The sequence below is a fragment of the Pseudonaja textilis genome, chromosome 3, assembly GCF_049901715.1.
Source record: "Pseudonaja textilis isolate UNSWEBS1 chromosome 3, rPseTex1.2, whole genome shotgun sequence".
In the NCBI taxonomy this organism is placed as follows: Eukaryota; Metazoa; Chordata; class Lepidosauria; order Squamata; family Elapidae; genus Pseudonaja; species Pseudonaja textilis.
The window spans coordinates 2,615,991-2,635,962 of record NC_141992.1 but is presented as its reverse complement, the minus strand read 5'-3'; the positions used below and the strand labels follow the sequence as shown (position 1 = coordinate 2,635,962).

Genomic DNA, 19,972 nt, shown 5'->3' with positions numbered 1-19,972 from the left:
ACGGTTGTTAAAGTGTGAGAAATGGTCAGGAGTCCCTTTTTTCAGCGGTTGTAACTTTGAATGGTTACCAAAGGAACGGCTTTTAAGTCGAGGACTACCTGATATTAAAATGAATTAGCATTAGATGAGATAGGAACCATCATGCAACGGGATGATTTAATTCACTAACTACCTCCAGCGTGGAGCCCCAGGCCATCCAAGAGAGCCAGTTTGAAGGTCTCTTCTGAAGGCCAGAATGGAGGGTGCAGGTCTCACCTTGAGGGCCACACTGTGTTCCGATATCTCAGGGGCTGCCCCAAAAAAGAGGGAGTCAAGCTATTCTCCAAAGCCCCTGAAGGCCGGACAAGAAGCAACGGATGGAAACTGATCTAAGTAGAGAAGCAACCTGGAGTTGAGGAGGAATTTCCTGATATTTAACCAGTGGGACTCTTTACCACCAGGAATTGTGGGTTCCCCATTACTGGAAGGCTTTTAAGAAGAGATCGGACAGCCCCTTGCCTGGGATGGTGTCGGGTTTCCTGCCTAAGCAGGGGGTTGGACTAGATGACCTCCAAGGTCCCTTCCAACTCTGTTATTCTATCCGGTTCTGTTCCAGAGGGCAGGAACCACAGCAGAAAAGACCCTTCCAGAATTCCTTGGCCAGCTGGCACCTCAGCAGGCTCCTCCTGCCCGAGTGGGGCAAGCCAGTCCCATTTTGGGATGGTTAGGGGCGAGAGGGTCCCCCCGGGTAGCCCGGTTCCGTGCCACGCAGGGCTTTCAAGGGGATAACCAAGACGTTGAATGTATCCGCGTCTTTCTTCGATCCAGGCCATCTGGGAGAATCAATTCTACTACCTCTTCGGCTTCTTATTCCTGGTGTTTATCATCCTGGTGGTCTCCTGTTCCCAGATCAGCATCGTCATGGTGTACTTCCAGCTCTGCGCTGAGGTATGGGGGAGAAGGATGGGGGGGAGGCAGGTCGCAGGACTGGGCGAGCCGGGTCTAGCGTGGACCCAGAATCTTGGGCCTTAGGAGTGCAGGGATGGTTCTGGGTCTTGCAGGAGTGGGTTGGGTGTGAAGCCAAGCGCAAGTCCCAATAAACTCCCTTTATTTTAATTTACAATGGACTTCCTCTCCAGCAAAGTCCTGTCCGGCAGCCTTTCACGATAGTTCCCAGTTACACACCTTTTATCATGCGTGGATAGCGGCCGAGATCTTTCAGACGCTGCAATACTTGGCAAGCATGCTGGAAGGTAGCAATAGCACTTAAGACTTGTATCTTGCTTCCCAGGGCTTTTCCAGCCCTCTCTAAGCGGTTTACAGAGTCAGCCTCTTTGCCCCAACCATCTGGGTCCTCCTTGACCCACCTCGGAAGGAGGGAAGGCTGAGTCAACCTTTAGAAGGAAGGAAAAAGGAGGGAGGGAGGAAGGAAGGAAGGAAGGAAGGAATAGTAGTAGTCCTTAGACTTACATACCACTTCCTAGGGCTTTTACATCTCTCTCTAAGCGGTTTACAGAGTCAGCCTCTTTGCCCCCAACCATCTGGGTCCTCCTTTGACCCACCTCGGAAGGAGGGAAGGCTGAGTCAACCTTTAGAAGGAAGGAGGAAAAGGAGGGAGGAGGAGGAAGGAAGGAAGGAATAGTAGTAGTCCCTCTGTTTACATCTCTCTAAGCGGTTTACAGAGTCAGCCTCTTGCCCCCAACCATCTGGGTCCTCCTTTGACCCAACTCAGAAGGAAGGAGGGAGGAAGGCCCTCCTAAGCAGTTTACAACCTGCCCCCAGCCTGGGTCCTCCACCCACCTCGGAGGAAGGCCATACCTGGAGCCTCGTAAGATTTGATCTGCCAAATTGCAGGCAGCCGGCAGGCAGCGGCAGCCCTGCAGCCCTGCACTCTAACCGCTGCGCCACTGGGACTCTTTGCCTATTGACTTTGGTTGTCAGAAGCCATCTAGGAAGGTCCCAGATGGCGATCAACGTGACCCCCGGGAGGCAGCAACCATCTTAAATACCATGCCAGTGGCTAAGTGCCCCAATTGGGATCGTGGGACCCCTGGGGATGCCGCCGTGGTCGTCACTGCAAGGACGATTTGCAAGTCCGTCCGTCCCCCCTTTTTTTTTTTCAAATAACCTCCGTAACTTCAAACGGTCCCTAAGCGAATGGTTGTAACTCGAGGACTACCCGTAATCTAAGGGGGTTCTGCTCCTCTTTTCAGGATTATCGGTGGTGGTGGAGGACGTTCCTCGTGTCTGGAGGATCTGCCTTCTACGTGCTCATCTACGCAATCTTCTACTTCGTGAATAAGGTACTCTTTGGTTCCGCTTTGTTATGTCTTGTGCCATGTTTTTATATTATGGTGTTGTTGTGTCCTGTTGTTTTATATTACCGTGTTCCCCGAAAATAAGACCCTGTCTTACAACGTCTATTTATTTTTTAATAGATTTTTTATTGTGTTTTCCACCCGTACAAATCATATTCACAGTTCCAACGGCGTTTTGACATCTACAAATATTATTATCTTAGAAGTCCTAATATACCCGTATTTACCGGACTATAGAGCACATCGGAATATAAGCCGCACCTGCTCAATTTTAAAAGAAAAAAAATATTTTTACATGTTGTGGCTCGGAGGTTTGAGCCTGCTTTGACAGAGGTCGAGGACTTGGTCAATGAGGAAGAGGAGGATTTGGCTCAGAGGTTTGAGCCTGCTTTGCTAGAGGACACAGACTTGGACGGTGAGGAAGGGGAGGATTTGGCTCTGAGGTTTGAGCCTGCTTTGTTGGAGGATTTGGAATTGCCTTCCTCCCCAGGATTGTCCTCCTCAGCAGGATCTTCCCCCCTGATTGTGCCTCAGGTGTCGGCAGATAATCAAGAGAACGGATCAGAGTCTCTGACTGAGGATCAAGCCGAGGAATGCTGGTTTGATGCAAGGCAGAGACGCAGGCAAAAGCGTGAAATGCAACGTAAAAAGAAAGGACAAATCAGAGACTGAGATGAGAGACTGACACGCCCCACAGGGAATACAAGTGGGCGTGTTAGCTCTGGTTCCTTGTTCGGGACAACGTGTCATTTTATGAGAGAAGCTTCTGCATTTTTTCCTGTGTGTGTGTGGCTTGTCAGCTTGTGATTTTATGCTTCCTTATCGGACTTGGCAGGCAGCTGGCGTGAGACTGCCAGGAATGTTTTCGGATTAAGGAAGTTAACCCTGTAGTTACCGGACTTGCCTGCTTATTTGTGTTTCAGTTGGAAATTTGGACTTCTTACTTTGTTTGTCCAGGTGAGACATAACATTTACATATATTAGCCGCACCAGACTGTAAGCCGCAGATATATACGTTGTGAAATGAGATATTTACACAGAAAGATTTTGTAAAGATTTTGTATTTACATACCTTAATTGTTTCCAAACGGTGCCTGTAACACGGCAGTAAAACGGCTGATCGAACAAAACAGGAAAGCCGTTAATGTTTTTATTCATCCTCCTCCTATGCACTGAAACCACTGAAGTCGACTTCTTCAGTGTCGGAGTTGAGCCTCAGAGCATCTCCGTCACACACTTTTTCAGTCTCTCTGTCGGTGTCGTTCTCAGTGTCACTTTCATCTCGAGGCACAACTACCGATGAAGTTGCGCTGTTCTCTCCACGCAGCAGTCCAGCCTTTCGAAACCCCGTGGTGATCGTGGATTCTTTCGCACTGCTCCACGCGGTTAGGATCCGCTGGCAGACCTCAGAAAAGAACGCGCTTCGCCTGCGGCCAGTTCTTGTGAATGATTTCTCGCCGCTGGTCATCCAAAGCCTCCCACTCACCTCGGAGGGCCGCTTTAAATGCACGATTCACACTGATGTCGGGTGGCTGCAAAAATAGTTGTACCTCCAGGAATCACAGCTGGAATTGAGTTTGTTCTCTTGATGGCTACTTTCACAGAATCTGTTATAGGGGCCGCTCATACTGTCCAAAACGAGCAATGATTTTTTTTCCAGTGAAAAAATCCTCCCGGGCGCTTACTGTAGCTCTCCGTCAGCCATTCAGTCATTAGGTTTTCTATCATCCACCCTTTTTTTGTTAACTCTTAACGACTCTGCCTTTCGGGAGGTTTTTCTTTTGGCATAGTCATCCGCTTAAAAATCACCAAGCTTCTGTCCGGATGCGGTGCAGCTCAAAACCCACGTGAAATGCAGTTCTCTCGTGGCCAGTTGTTTTCACCATAATGGATGACGCTCTTGTCTTGTTAACAGTTCTAGTTAGAGGCAGGTCAAACGTTAAAGGTACTCTCTCTCTATATATATATATATGGCATTCGGTTTTGTTCGGGTGTTTTCCCACGTCATAGTAGTTGTGCTTTTAAAGTTGTAGCAACGTTTCAGCAGAATCTCATCTGCCATCATCAGGCTTCTGATATACAGAAGCCTGATGATGGCAGATGAGATTCTGCCGAAATGTCACTACAACTTTAAAAGCACAACTACTATGACGTGGAAAAACACCCGAACAAAGCCGAATGCCATACATGTAAGTACCCGCGAAAACTTAAGAATGAATATGTATGTATGTATGTATGTATGTATGTATGTATGTATGTATGTATAAAGTTTTTTATTAATTTTAACCACGAACAAAAACACATAAAACATAAAAACATCATCCTCCTTCATAAATTTACAGACAGTATCGGTTGGTTTACCACTTTTTTGTGTGCATCCATTTCGTAGTCTCCATTGTAGTTATATTGCATAATAGCTCATATTATCAATCAACAATTATATAGCCTGATCTCATTACTAAACAATCATTTGACTATAATTTTGCTAATTCATACTTCATCCATATTTATGATGTCGTCTGATCCGATGGAATTCTCGCTTAGTTTTGTTCCAATAACTTTGTGGAAGTTTGCAACTTTTTCCTCGTGGTCGGAAGGGAGTTGCTGACAGACAGTCATCCGCGCCCTGATGGACACATCTTTTCGTCTCATCAATCTACAACACCGTGACGGTCCGCCTTTAAAATCTCCACTACCCATTTCGCTGGCGATTGTTGCAGCTTTCAGTCGGATCTGCACGGTCGATACACCTCGGCCGTCTGCTCTCTTGTGTGTTCACCCAGTCCTCAAGAACATTTTTGAAGTTTAGGCCCTCTGCTTTTATGACCTCTGAAAGCCTTTCTTGTCCTCTGGCATTGAATCAGCTCTTCACGCCGCCCTCTCCAACGTCTCACCATTGATTCATTAACGCCAAGCGTACGTGCGGCAGCTCTATTTCCTTCCTGGATAGACAGATCGATTGCTTTCAACTTAAAAGCTGCATCATATAATTTTCTTCGTCTACTTTCCATGATGAGGGTGTGAAAAAATATTTGGCGTTCGTGCGTGTCGTGCTGCATGCGTCGAGCGCGCCAAAAACTACCGGCAGCGTCGTCTTCTTTGCGTTGACCTCTTGCGTCTGTCACGTTTTTGCGCCCCCTGATGGCAGTTAGCGAAGAAAAATCGATAGATAAGCCGCATTGTTGTACAAGCCACGGGGTTCAAAAAACCCTGGGGAAAAAAGTAGCAGCTTATGGTCCGGTAAATACGGTATTTTATATACATCAATCAAATTTTTGCCACCAAAAAAGGCACCAGGTCTTATTTTCGGGAGAATGTCATCCACTGACTAACCTCACTTGCATGTGTCGCTGCCCCCCGGCCTCCTTTTCGCTGTCAAAGGCCTCCAGGAGCTTCTTCTTCTGTGGCTGGCAAGTCTTTCCTGAAGGCCTCTGCAGCCGATAAGAGAGCTCAGGATCGATCCAGAGCTTTGTTCTCAGCTCCAGAGGCCTTTAGGAAAGCCTGGCCAGCCTTTCTGGCTGCAGAGGAAATGGGCTGGCCAGGCAGGTGTTGGGGGGGTGCGAGGCCTGGCTACACCTGTCCAAAGGTAAGTAGTAGGGCAGCTCCATCCCCCATCCCCATCCTAGCTTCATTTTTACCTGTCCACTTTGGACTGGGTGGGGTCTCAATTAGGGCTTATTTTGGGGGGTAGGGCTTATATCGGGCTCACGTGTAAAAACCAAGCTAGGTAGGACTTACTTTCGGGGAAAACGGTACGTTGTCACGTAACTGCATGCGGAGGTGTGTCATCCCTTTGAATCTGGGTCATAAGTTCCTTTTTGGGGGTGGGTCTGCTGTAACTGTGAACTTTGGGAATGGTCATGAAATTGGGGACACCCCGTAGAAGCCGAAGAGAAGAGTTATGTGATGGCAAATATGTCTGGGTTGCTGAGGGCATCAGAATAACAGAATTGGAAGGACCCTTGGAAGTCTTCCAGGACACCCATAGATTAGATTAGATTAGATTAGATTAGATTAGATTAGAGTAGGTTAGATTAGACCAGATAAAATTAGATTAGATAAGATTAGATTAGATAAGATAAGATTAGATAAGATTAGATTAGATAAGATTAGATTAGATAAAATTAGATAAGATTAAATAAGATTAGTTTAGATAAGATTAGATAAGATAAAATAAGATAAGATAAAATTAGATTAGATTAGATAAGATTAGTTTAGATAAGATTAGATAAGATTAGATTAGATAAGATTAGTTTAGATAAGATTAGATAAGATTAGATTAGATAAGATTAGATTAGATAAAATAAAATAAGATAAAATTAGATTAGATTAGATAAGATTAAATAAGATTAGTTTAGATAAGATAAGATTAGATTAGATAAGAATAGTTTAGATAAGATTAGATTAGATAAGATAAGATTAGATAAGATAAGATAAAATTAGATTAGATTAGATAAGATTAAATAAGATTAGTTTAGATAAGATTAGATAAGATTAGATTAGATAAGATTAGATTAGATAAGATAAGATTAGATAAGATAAGATTAGATAAGATAAGATTAGATTAGATAAAATAAGATTAGATTAGCAGAGTTGGAAGGGACCTTGTAGGTCATCTAGTCCAGCCCCCCTGCCCAAGCAGACCCTACACTATTTCTGACAGATGGCAGCCCAGTCTCTTCTTAAAAACCTCCAACGTTGAAGCACCCACAACTTCCGGTGGCCAGCAGTTCCACTGGTCAGTTGTTCTCCCCGTCAGGAAGTTCCAGGTTGCTTCTCTCCTGGATGAGTTTCCATCTGTTGCCTCTCGTCCTGCCTTCTGGAGAATAATTTGAGCCCCCTCCCCTCCTCTTTGTGGCCACCCCTCAAATACTGGAATGCTGCTATCCTGTCCCCCCGGTCCTCCTTGGAGTCCCCGAAGGAGAACTAATGGGGTTCAGCTCTCTCTTCACCCCCCTTCATTGTCCCTCCTCTGACTCCTGTTCTGTCTTCTCTTCCAGCTGGACATCGTGGAATTCATCCCCTCGTTGTTGTATTTCGGCTACACCGCCCTCATGGTTCTTTCCTTCTGGCTCCTGACGGGGACAATCGGCTTCTATGCAGCCTACATGTTTGTCCGCAAAATTTACGCCGCGGTGAAAATAGACTGAAGGCGCCGGCACCGTCGGACGGCGCGCGGATCCACCGCCAGGCTTTGGTTTCCTCCGAGGAAGGAATCTGGGAAACGGTTTTGTTTTTGTTTGTTTTTTCCTGTTTCTCCCAAGGAAAGAGAGAAAAAAAATATATATATATATTTTGGGGTCAGGACACAGGAAATTCAAACCATCCAACCCACCAAGTTCAACTCTTGGAATGTAATTTTCTTTCGGCACAATATCCGTGGAATCGGGGAATTTCCCGGAGGGAAAGGTGTATAGATTCTTTACCTTTTAATTCTACACTATTCTGGATTGAAGGGGTTTTTTTTTAATTAAAAAAAAAATATGCCAGTCCGTCTCTTACAGGGAATATTCCTCTGTCTACTTTTCGGACCATCGCGCCGCTCACGATGGCCAACGGACGCTCTGCCATTCAGGAGGAGGAGATTTCCACTAAGCAGGCGTTTGCGGTGCCAGGAGGCGGCCGGAAACTGGTTTGCTGGCGTTTTCTTGGATTAACCTGGTTCCAACCACTCTTTGATCCAGGGCTGCAGGCTACAGTGCTCATGTCCGAGCGAGAGAAGTGCAATTTTGACAGAAGAGGCTTTCAAATGGGATCATCTCCTCCTCTGCCCGTCTCGGGACTCTCTTGGTGCTCAAAAGTTGTGCCCAAACGGCGGACGGCACCTCAGCTTTTTAACAGGAGGAACGATAAGGGATGTGGCTCTTGAACCAGGTCAAGCACATCGGAGGACGCAGCTCTGGGCAGACATATTTTTTGGGTTCCTACCCAAAACTTCTGGATGAGCCCCCCACCAAAAAAGCAACCCCCAGACGAGCGACATTGCCGTGTTCACGTGCCAAGGAGTCTGTGGCTCAAGAGAAAACCGTGGCAGCGGATGGGGGGGAAACGGGGGGACGAGGGAAGGATTTGGACCAGCCCTGCCTTTCCGAAAAGGAATCGCTGCCCTCGGTTTTCCAGGGATTGGTAAAACCATGTTCCCATCCCCTGCACGCCTCCCCCCTCTCCGGCCAGCCCGGCAAAAGCCGCGTTCTTCCCCCTGTTCAGCCTCCGCCCTTAGAAACCAGAGATTTCTTCTTCTTTTTTAATCGGTCTCTTGTTTGCAGACGCCGTATTTGGAACGCAGACCCGGGGGATTGAATTCTCCCGCTCCCCGGATGATCTCATCCTGACGCTTGAACGGTGACGGGAAAAAAATCGATCTGGAAAACTCGAAAATTTTGCTCGTGCTGGAGTTTTGCCAAAAAAAACCCTGCCCCCAAATCGACTTGCTGGAAAAAAAAAAACCCACTAAAGGACTTTTTTTTTTTTTCTGTGTGAACAACAACGTGGGTTTACTTTTTTGTTTTTTTTAAACACTGCTGGGAAGAAGAAGAAACAAAAAAGGCAAGTTGAGGTGAAATTCCACCCAACCACACCACACACACACACACACACACACACACACACACACACACACACCCCGGAGACCTACAGCAGTTCACCTAAGTATTTTCATCCGGGGATTTTTAAAAAACTCAAATTTTGTGGGGGCCCTGAATACCTACTTGCGCCACGTGGAAGAAAACACTACCATTTTCTGGGTAGGGATATATATATATACATATATATGTATATATAGGATATATATATATACAGGATATATATATATATATATCCTATATAAAAAAGGATATATATAAAAAGGATATATATATATACATACATACATATATACATACACACACACACACACACACACGTTCTCCACAAGGCCCAAGCAAGGAACTCTGGACAGGCTCCCTTGGCATTGTCCACCCACACCCAAGGAGGTCACATCAGCCAGAAGCAAGGTTGGGCTGTGGGATTCCTTGGTGGAGTGGGTGGGTTGGTGTGAACTTGGACTTGAGTGGGTCGCTTTCCTCTGCCCCACTGGATCTCCTCCAGCCACAATGTATTTTTACTGTGCTGTTTGAGCCCAAATGTAAATAAATCCACCGCTGTCCGATGCGCTTTTGTTCGCGATATTTTTGAACCCTCCTGCCACGATCTTTCATTTCAACCAGGTCACAGACCATCAGAGTTGGAAGGGCCCTGGTAGGTCATCTAGCCCACCCCATCCCTCCAAGCAGGGGACCCTACACCATTTCTGACAGGTGGGAGTCCAATCTCTTCTCGAAAGTCTCAAGAGATGGCGCTCCCACAACTTCCGAGGGCAACTTCTGTTCCACTGATTTATTGTTCTCACTGTCAGAAAGTTTCTCTTTATTTCTAAGTTGAATCTCTGCTTGTTCAGTTTCCATCCATTGTTCCTTGTCTGGCCTTCAAAGGTGCTTTAGAAAATGGCTTGACCCCCCCCCCCTCCACCCTGTGGCAGCCCCTCAAATATTGGAAGGCTGCTCTCCTGTCTCCCCTGGTCCTTCTCTTCACCAGACTAGCCAGGCCCAGTTCCTGCAACCGTTCTTCGTATGTTTTAGTCTCCAGTCCCCTCATCATCCTGGTTGCTCTTCTCTGCACTTTTTCCAGAGTCTCAACATCTTTTTTATAGTGTGGTGACCAAAACTGGATGCAGGACTCTAGGCGTGGTCTTACTAAGGCTTTACAGAGTGGTATTAGTACCTCCCTTGATCTCGATTGTATCCCTCTGTTAATGCAACTGAGGATTACATTGGCTTTTTTGGCTGCTGCTGCACACGGCTGGCTCCTCTTTAGCTGGTTGTTCACCATTGAGAAATTAAAATCTTACTCCAGTATGCAGAAATGGGGAGCACGCAGCCTGGCTTTTTGTAAAACGGGAGGTTTTGCTTAATCGGGGAGTGTTTCCATTTGGTGATTAATTGATAAATGACATTTGCATCTTGGAGTAGGGTGGAGAAGATGCTTTCCCTAGGGGTACTGGATGGTCTAAGCTAGCCTTCCCCCAACTTTTCTGGGCTGGTGCCCTGGCATGGGGCGGGGCAAAACTGGGGATGGTTTTTTGTGTGTGGTGGTGGGGACAGGCCCCTAGCTCACCTGAGTTGCGTGCGCGCACGTGTGTGTAACGGCCCAGTGCTCACGTGGCCCGGTTGTGAAAGGGCCATCACGCGGAAATGGGCCACAGCCCAACAGATTGGGGACCCCCCTGGTCTAAGCAATCGCCTTGCGTTTTTAGAAGATTAATACCGCCGTATCGAACTGAGGAGGAGAAATCCTTGTTTTTGGAAATGCTGGAGAATCCTTCGTATTATTCAGGGGGAAATTGAGGCTAGAAAGAGATTTTGGATCCTTCTCACCGCCTTCCTTGGCTTCACTTAGTTTCTCACCCTGAGCAACCTTTGAGCTGCGTGGACGTCAAGTCCCAGAATTCCCCAGCCAGCCCAGGTAAAAGTCGCTCAGGGTGAGAAACACGATCTCTCCGTAGATTCTCAGTCATCCAGGTTGTCCCAAAGGTGCTGTCAGGGTTGACAGGTGCTTTTGTTTCTAAGAAGCAACAGGAATTTCTTGTTTTTTTGCTTTGAAGACGTTTCGCTTCTCATCCAAGAAAGCTTCTTCAGCTCTGACATTCCCCACTCTCCTATCAGAGCTGAAGAAGCTTCTTGGATGAGAAGCGAAAAGTTTTCAAATACAAAAACAAAAAACCCAGTTGCCTCCTGAGAGAAAAAAAAATGGCACCATTGGGACTATCTTGGGGTAAATGGAGAGGCTGCCACAAGTGATTTATGCTGGTTTAAACAAAGAAACGATTATCCTAGAATATTTTATCGAGACTGGGGATACAGTGCTCTGGGCCATCGGATTTAGGATGTCGGGGCTGTTTTTCCAAAGGGTCCTTGGGTTGGCTCCCAAATTTCCACTGCTGAGCAAGACAGTGGTTAACGTGGTGGTGTTTTTTGTTTTGCTCCGTTTTACGACCTTTCCTGCCACAGAATCACAGCAGTTTCTCAGTGAGTCGCCCGGTGGTTAAATGAATCCGGCTTCTCCCATAACTTTCCTTGTCAGGAGGTTGCAAGAAGGGGATCACACGAGCCTCCCAGACACCGCAACCGTCATAAGTAGGAACCAGTTGCCAAGCGTCTGTCATGCCCCTGTTGGGGACTGACTCCGAGGGAGAGGAGGAACCGCTGACGGGGCGTGGGAGTGTGGCTATGGGGGTTGTGGAGGAGGCTGGGGAAGGGCAGAGGCTGGATGGGCAGTCAGAGGAGGACCCAGGCCCATCCCCTCTCCATCCTACGGCATGCAGGGAGGAGTGGATAATGGAGAAACGTGAATGGTGTGGTCTACGGGGGGAGGAAAGGGCCTTGATCCCCTTCATGGGCTGCAGCTGTGACAACTGAATAAGAGGACAGACATGCGTATGGGCCAGTGCTGGAAACAAAGCATGGAAATATCTCTTAGTTTATGGTTCCTCTCTGAGTTTGGCGTCCTTCCCAGTGTGTGTTCCATTATCTGTGGACCTCCTCCAGCCCTTATCTTGCCTGGTTCCCTTTATTGCTTCAGTGTGTGTGGTTTGTGTTGATTTTTTCTAGTTATAATCTATAGGTATTTTTAGTTTAAACGGCATTTCCTCCTTTTTGCAACTGCTTGTGGGGGAGTTTTTTTTGTCTCCAGTCGAGGATATTTGGAGCTTGGAAGCCAAGCTGAAGGAATAAAAGGGGCTTCACCTGTTTTTGTGACTGTGTTTATTTTATAATCCCACCCTGGGTCATCACAGCATCTCTGAATTTCGATTAGGTGACCATGCGGATGCCGCAACAGCCGTTGTGAAAAAAATAAGTCACTTTTTTCGGTGCCGTTGTAACTTCAGCAGTCACTAAATGTATGTCTGTATTTGACTTGCACAAAGGAAGACGGGGTGGATCAGGAGGCTGTAAGAACCAAGATGGAGGCTCTCATTAAATGTGCCCATCAATTCTTGCAAAAAAAAAAAAAAAATCTTACAGGTAGTCCTCGACTTACAATTCATTTGGTGACCGTTCAAAGTTACCATGGCACTGAAAGAGGCGACACGTCCATTTTTCATACAGCCATTGATGCCTCCTCGTGGTCATGTGATTTAAGTTCGGATGCTTGACAGCCGATTCCTATTTATGATGGTTGCGGGGTCATATCTCCTTTTGCGACCTTCTGACGAACAAAGTCAATGGGAAAGCCCAATTCGCTTAACAACGGTGTGACTAACTTAACGACTGCAGGGATTCCCTTCACAAATGTGGCAAGGGAAGTCGTCAAAAGCAGGCAAAACCCAACGAATTCCTCACTTACCGACATGAATTGTGGGCTCAGTTGCAGTTGGAAGACAAAAGAGTTACCTGCACCGTGTTCACTTCCAGAGTGGTAAATAAACGCTTAAGAGTGGAAATAACAGGGCTGCAAAGTCTGTTCTCACCCCTTCCCCCTTACGAGGAAACCACAGTCTTGCGCCCAAGTATGATTGGGTAGCCGGTTGCCAACCGTCATCCGCACAACTTTTAAGAGAAAAGTGTGTGCGCGCGCGCACGTGTGTGTGCGATGCCGCTGAAGCAGCCATTCCGTTCCTGGCCGGTCTGTTCCCCGTTTGTGCCCCAGCCAGCCTGTTTTGTTTCGATTAATTTCCACTGGCTTTGACACGTCCCGTTATTGTCCACTCATAAAAACTTTTTGAGAATCATGATTTAAATGAGAGCGATGGCTGGAATCCTGACCTGCAAGTTATTATTTTGACCTGCAAAAGTTGTTTTATTGAAAAAACAGCACTTTTATTACCATTTCCCCCCAAAATACAACCTACTCTGAAAGTAAGTCCTAGCTTGATTTTTTTACATGTGCGTCCAATATAAGCCCTACCCCCCACAAAATAAGCCCCAGTTGAGATCCCACCTATTCCAGCATGCACGAGTAAAAATGAAGCTAGGATGCGGATGGGGTGGAGCTGCCCTAGTACTTTCCTTTCGATAGTTGTAGCCGGGCGTCGCACACCCCGACACCTGCCTGGCCGGCCTATTTCTTCTGCAGCCAAACAAGGCTGGCCAGGCTTTCCTGAAGTCCTCTGCAGCTGAGAACAAAGCTCTGGATCGATCCTGAGGTCTGTTATCCACTGCAGAGGCCTTCAGGAAAGCCTTGCTGGACACAGGAAGTGTTTCTGAAAGCCTTTGACAACGAAAAGGAGGCCAGGAGGGCGACCCATGCAAGTGAGGTTAAATCAGTGGATGGCATCCCCCGAAAATAAGACCTGGTGCCTTTTTCGGTGGTAACAAAAAAATAAAAGACAGGGTTGTATTTTCGGGGGAACACGGTAGTGTGCCACTGGTTTCTGACTGGTGTGGCACCAGAGGTGTGCGCGCACTGAAACGTTGAGACACTACTCGGTGAGGCAAAGGTTTGCAGAGAATGCTAAAATCCCTTTCGACACCTGGCTTGGGGACTTCAACCCACTTCCCAATTGTGCAAACTACAACAGTTAGTTCCCCTCCGTAAAGGAGAATAGTTGTAGCTCAGGGTTGATGTGGTGGGTGGGAGTCCTTGGTGCTCTCCAAGTTGGCTTGTTTTCCTGCAGACGTTTCATGACCCAGTTGGACCACCACCTGGATACTACTTCAATCACGCGGCTAGTAATTCCTTGAGCTGCCCGGCTCCAGGAAAAGAAAAAAACGCAGGAGTCATACTTCAAACGTTTTAATAATTTCATTTAAAAAAAACAAAAGAAGACACCTTTCATTTTAAAACTTAATTCTGTAAGACACGAAAGAAAAAGAAAAACCAAGCTGAACAGTGACAAGCTGTTATGCTTCCTAATGGCACTTCAAAAAAATTTTTTTTTCCCCAAAAAAATCCCCCCAGGACTTTGGGGGTGAGGGGTGGGGAAAGTCCTACAATATTCGGAGAAAAAGAGGTCATTTGCTGTGTTCAAGAGGCAAAAGTGCTTGGCTGGGTGAGGAGTTCCATGTCCGGCAGAAACGGCGTGAGGGTTGGAGGACTCTGATTTAAAAATAAAATATACACACACAAAATTCCTCTACACAATAAAGCCAGCTGTGTGAGCCACTGTGTCTCAACTTTGGCCGCTTCAAGTGGCCAAAGTTGAAAACCTCACGGAGAGGTGACCCAAAGACCTGAATTCCTAGTTTCTCTTCAAATCAAGGGGAGACACCGACAGGTGCCTTCTCTTGCACAGGTAGGACCCCTATGATGCGGGGTCATCCAATTGGCAACAACACCAGAGGCCAGCCGTTCGATCCTGAAGACGGGCCGACCCGGAGAAAGCTGATAAACTATCAAAGAGTTGGGGAGTTATTGGCGGGCTGGGGTGGGTGTGAGAAGATCGTTACCCCTCCTCTCCCCAAATTGCCACCGCGGGTCTTCCTTGTTTTGTAATCCTTGCGCAAAAAAAAACACCTCCGCTCTTTTCCCCTTGCGGCACACACCTGGAAGAGCTGGCTGGCCCCCCCCTTGAGGTGAGCTGTCCCACCTCTGCTTTTCTTCTGCTTACCAAAAAAACCAAAACAAAACAAAAATCTCATTGAACACACGTCATCGGTATTATTTATTTATTTATAACCCAAACCACAACTCTGGGAAATTAAAAATGAGCGAGTTTGAAAAATCAACCAACCAACCAGCCAACCAACAAAAAAGGAAAGAAAAAAAAAAGAGGCTGAAAATTGGTTTTACAATTTTATCTTTTTAAAAGGGGGAGAAAATACGTCTTATTTTTGGATGACTGCAAAGCTGGGAGAGCAACCCGTTTGGGTCTAGGATAACTCGGTGCAGCCAATTCGTTGCGGACCATGAGATACACTGGAGAAACGGCGGAATAGCAATAGCGCTTAGACTTATATATGCCGCTTCACGGTGCTTTCCAGCCCTCTGTAAGCGGTTTAAAGAGTCAGCCCCCCCAAAATCTGGCTCCTCATTTGACCCACCTCGGAAGGACAAAAGGCTGAGTCAACCTGGAGCCTGGGGAGATTCGAACTGCCAAACTGCAGGCAGTCGGCAGAAGTAGCCTGCAGTACTGCCCTCTGACCACTGGGAAGATGCAAAAGGAGGAACAAAATGAAATGGGAACGACAGAAATTAAAACCTGTTTTTAAATTATTTTAAATACTGAAAAATAATTGAATTGCCCTCCAGTGAGCTGTTATCCCACGGTGAATTGGCTGCGCTGAGTTGGCCTCGGCGAGTTGATAGGGCCAAATTGCCCCATCGTGACACATTTTTGGCTTGGCATCTTGGGGTGAAGTCCCAAAGTAGGAAATTACATAAATAATAGTGGGAAAACTGGATTTTGTTTGCACGGAACGTGCCAAGGGGAGAGCAACGTTCGGAACTGGTTCTCGGACCAGCTGTGAGCCGAGCACAGAGGCAGAAAACGTGGTTATTTTTCAGGATTCTTATCTGCCATAAGGGAACAACGGGGGTCCGTCATCCAAAATAAATTCAATATTCCCCATACTATAAAATGCAGAAAGTCTTCAAACAAAGCAGAACAATCTGTGGTGTGTGTGTGTGTGTCAAATAAAATAAGTCTCGAGGAGAACAAACCGCAGAGGTGAAGTTGGTCTCTTGTGACAGAGTTCACTTAAAACACTTTTTCCCTTCGCGGGGTTATTTTTGGTTGAAGTTACGGATTCCCGTAGACCACCCTGAAAGCATGAGGGCTACGCAGGGCCTCTTATGGGGAAGAATTCAGGAAGTTTTTTTTTTTCCCTCGGACGGGCAACCTCCTGAATCCGAGGCATATTTTGAATTACAGAAGGGAAGAGTGAAAATACTGGGGGGGACGGGAACGGGGACAGAAGCACCCAGGAGGTTTTGCTCTCTAATCGCTCTCTTGGGAGGGGAGAGGCGGGGAACGAACGAAATTGCAAAAAAAAAAAATTTTTGCCAGCCGAAGATACAAACCATTGGTTAGAATTTAATATATACACTGGAAAGGAAGCCTAAAACGGTCGCTCTGCTTACCGCCAAGCCAAAGGGAAGAAAGGACTCCGAACGGAGAATTTCAAAGGTCCTGCGATTTAGCTTCACAAGAGGGGTGGGATTAGTACAGCGAAGCCAGCGGAAACAAAAAACTGGGGTAGGAAGACACCCCCCACCCCAGACACGAGCTAAACCTGGCACCGAGAGTGCAAAACAGCACTAGCCCTTAGATTTATACACCGCTTCACGGTGCTTTTATATCCCCTCTCTCAGCCTCTTCGCCCTCAACCATCGGGCTCCTCATTTTACCCACCTCGGAAGGCGGGAAGGCGGAGCAGACCTTGAGCCGGTGAGAATCGAACTGCTGGCAGACGGCAGAGCTAGGCCTGCAAAACTGCATTCTGTGCCACCTCGGTAGCAACCTCTCCTTAATAAAAAGGTTTAAAAAGGCCATTAGCAGGAGATGCGATTGCCGGGTAGGAAAAAAGGTTACTGCCGGCTCAGGAATTCTAGGAATTGAAGTCCGCAAGTTGCCGCGGTTGACCGCTCCTGTTCTTAACATCGCCTGTTTGTGATCTGCTTTTGTGCATCTGCCGCCCCAGAGACCTTATCCCAAAGGTCTGATCTTATCCAATCTCCCAGGACACACACGCAGGATCACCCCGCGGTGATGAGCTATCCATTGTCAACTCAAAGGGGAAATGGAGGTGCTATCTTCTTCTTCAGGAGGAAGAAGAGAAGAAAAGGGCCACCCTGGGGAAAAATAGCTCAATGGCAATAAAACACCTGCGAGGTTAAACAAATCCTACTTAAAGGACTAAGAGAGGTTTCCGCAAACTAACATTAGGATGCAAGGATGTAGCTTAAGAATTATTATTATTTTTTAAATGACTATTTGGCCTTAATTAAAGGCCAGCTGGTGGCCAACCCACACACGAAGTTTAAATAGAATTTTTCCCACTTTAGGGTTTAGACCAGGGGGCTCCAAGCTTGACAGCTTTCAGACTTGTGGACTTCAACTCCCAGAATTCCTCCTCCAGTCAGGTTAGCTCAGGGATTCTGGGTGTTGGAGCCCAACAAGTCTTTAAAGCTGTCAAGTGTGAAGGCCCTTGGTTTAGACTTCCTTGCCAGCAGGGGAGAACATCTGTAGATGAACCCGTGTACCCTCCACCAAAAGGAAATATTCACAAGTGGCGAGAGCAATTTTCTTCCTGTGACCCCAAACATCTGAGGTCACGTACAAAAGCAATTCTCTGAAAATCAGAGTTTCCCTCCCTTCTACAGCAGGACTAACCCTGGCAATTCTCCTTTTAAGTGCTCATTAGCCAGCAGTGAAATTGACCAGGACATTGACTTAAAAGTCTGGTTAATTTTACTCCAGGGCAAACATTTGTAAAGTCCTCTTTCCTTCCCCCCCCCCCCAAAAAAAAAAACAACCGGGAGCACTTTGGTTCAAAACTGAGAGCCACTTAGGTAAGTCAGTAGCGGCCTTCCCCCCCACCCCCCACGTTCTGTTTCCTCCCACAAACACAGTGATTTGGGGTGGGTGGGGAGCCACTTTATTTTCGATAACAGAAGTCCTTTCCTCGCTGAGGTCTGCTCTAAGCAAAAGACAAGCCACGATACGTTTTTGGATCGGCGAGGCACAATTTTATACCCTCTATTCGTTAAAAGGCTACACCTGTAGCTACATGGATAAAGACCCTTTTGGGTCGTTCACCTCATCAAAAGACTAAACAAGCTTCCTTTTCATAGCCTATCATGCCACACAAAAACAAAACAAAAAAAAAACCCCAACAACCCTAAAAATATTAGCGGGCCACTCAATCTTTGGAAAACTATTGCCTGGAATTGGAGAGAGAGAAAGAGAGAGAGTGTAGATCAGTAGTACTTATGAGTATTTGATCTTCCAGCTCTTTTTGTAAGGAAGATGACCAATGCTTGGATCTTCCCCAACTTTTCTGGTATGATTTTTTCCCCCCCACTTAACGTCATTTTCACTGTTATACAACGCTGAGCAAGCAGCAGCAGCAGCAGCAGAGAGATTTGGTTGAATAAAAGACTTGCCCAAAGCACTGCGGCCATTTCAGCATCGCTGTTTGAATCGAAGGTGGAAATTAAACCCATTTTTCTTCTTTTTTCTTTTTCCCTAACGAGAAAGAGTCGTCTTTTGATACAGACAGGAATGCAATTGTTTTTTTTTTTTTGTTCTGAATTATTAAGTCTTATCTTTGGTTGGGTGGTGAAACGAAAGGAGAAGCAACCCCAGCAGCGGAGGGCTTAGGATCTGGAACGTAACGTTTGCGAAAGAGGATTGCGAGCTGAAGGCCAGAGAATAAGACAAGCGAGGGCCCGTAGCTGCAGACTAAGCCGGCAAACGGGACCCGTCGAATCAAGCTTTAGAGGTTGAAGTTCAATGCCGTCCTGAAGAATCTGAAATGTGGAATATGCTTCTTCTTCTCGTGAAGTTTTGAGGTAGGGAATATGAGGATTGCATAAGAGGAGAAATGTGCAACTATATTATATCTGACGAGAGAGGAACAGGAAATGCAACCGAGGTATTTAAAAAATACTGAAAACCATCAAGGAGATGCCCGGGCACCTTCCAGTGCAAGGCACGTGCTGAAAAAATAAAAACCAGAAAGGCAACGTCTTACAACAAAGACCTGGGAAGCGGGGCCTCTCGAACTCAGGGCCGCATGCGATTGCTGAGGTAAGTCTTATACAAAGACGTGAGGCGGATCGTGGAGAACAACGCTCCGAGAAAGGCAGCCTAACGGGAAAGGGATCTCGCTTAGGAAGCAGCGAAGAACTGAAGCCGGTGGAGCTTTTCAAAGCAATGTGGAATTACCAGGAAGAAGGCAACAATTTTATTTTATTTTATTTTATTTTATTTTATTTTATTTTAAAAAAAGGAAGCCACCTGCGTTGGACAGGTGTTGAGAAAGAGCAGCAAACGCAATCGGAGGCATTGCGGCAGAGATCGGCTTAACACACCTGGGCAGGGACGGGAGCCACGGCAGGCCCCGTGCGTATGAGGTAAGAAGGAAGGGGCCCTGTGGGGGTACCCCAAAATGCGTGGAGGTGGACCCACCCCAAAGGGGGCCTCGGGAGGATACGAGCAGAGAGCCGGGATCGATGAGGTATTCACTGTAAGAAGACGGAATAAAAGACAGTTCGCGCAGGAGACTACGGGGACGTTAAAGACAGAGGGGGGCCAACCATGTAACTTGCACGAAAGCCCCTAGCCGGAGAGGGGAGAGTTAAGGGTGAGAATGGGGACACCACACTTTTGAAAGTCACTGTAATTCCCCTGGATTTAATTCCACACACACACACACACACACACTCAGGTTAAATCAAATCACAGAGGGGGCTTCGCCTCTAAAAGCCTAGAAAATGGGGCAAATCCCGCCACCCCTTCCGAGGGACGTTCCACAGCCCTTGGGGAGGCTGAACGGCGGCCTTTGGCCTTCCAGACATGGCCGCTCTCTGAATTAAGAGGAACGGGACGCGCCAAAGCAGCCTGCAAGGGATAGCGGGCAGGGGTACCCAACCCCTGGGCTGTGGCTGCCGCTATCGGGACCGAGCGCCGTACGGAACCAGTCTGCCAACGCGGTGGGGATGGGAGCACAGGCACCCGCTACGGGAAGAGCCTCGGA

At 47.0% G+C, this 19,972-nt stretch overlaps 1 protein-coding gene across 1 annotated transcript in view; it reads left to right on the top strand.

Moving 5' to 3' along the window:
* The window catches only part of TM9SF4 (transmembrane 9 superfamily member 4), a 51,146-nt gene extending 42,901 nt beyond the window's left edge, over window positions 1-8,245 (top strand). The window contains exons 16-18 of the mRNA XM_087928781.1: window positions 808-927; window positions 2,193-2,282; window positions 7,298-8,245. Of these exons, the coding sequence (XP_087784907.1) occupies window positions 808-927; window positions 2,193-2,282; window positions 7,298-7,447 (360 nt within the window). The 3' untranslated portion in view covers window positions 7,448-8,245. The remainder of the gene's footprint in view (window positions 1-807; window positions 928-2,192; window positions 2,283-7,297) is intronic.
* Window positions 8,246-19,972: the final 11,727 nt, after the last annotated feature.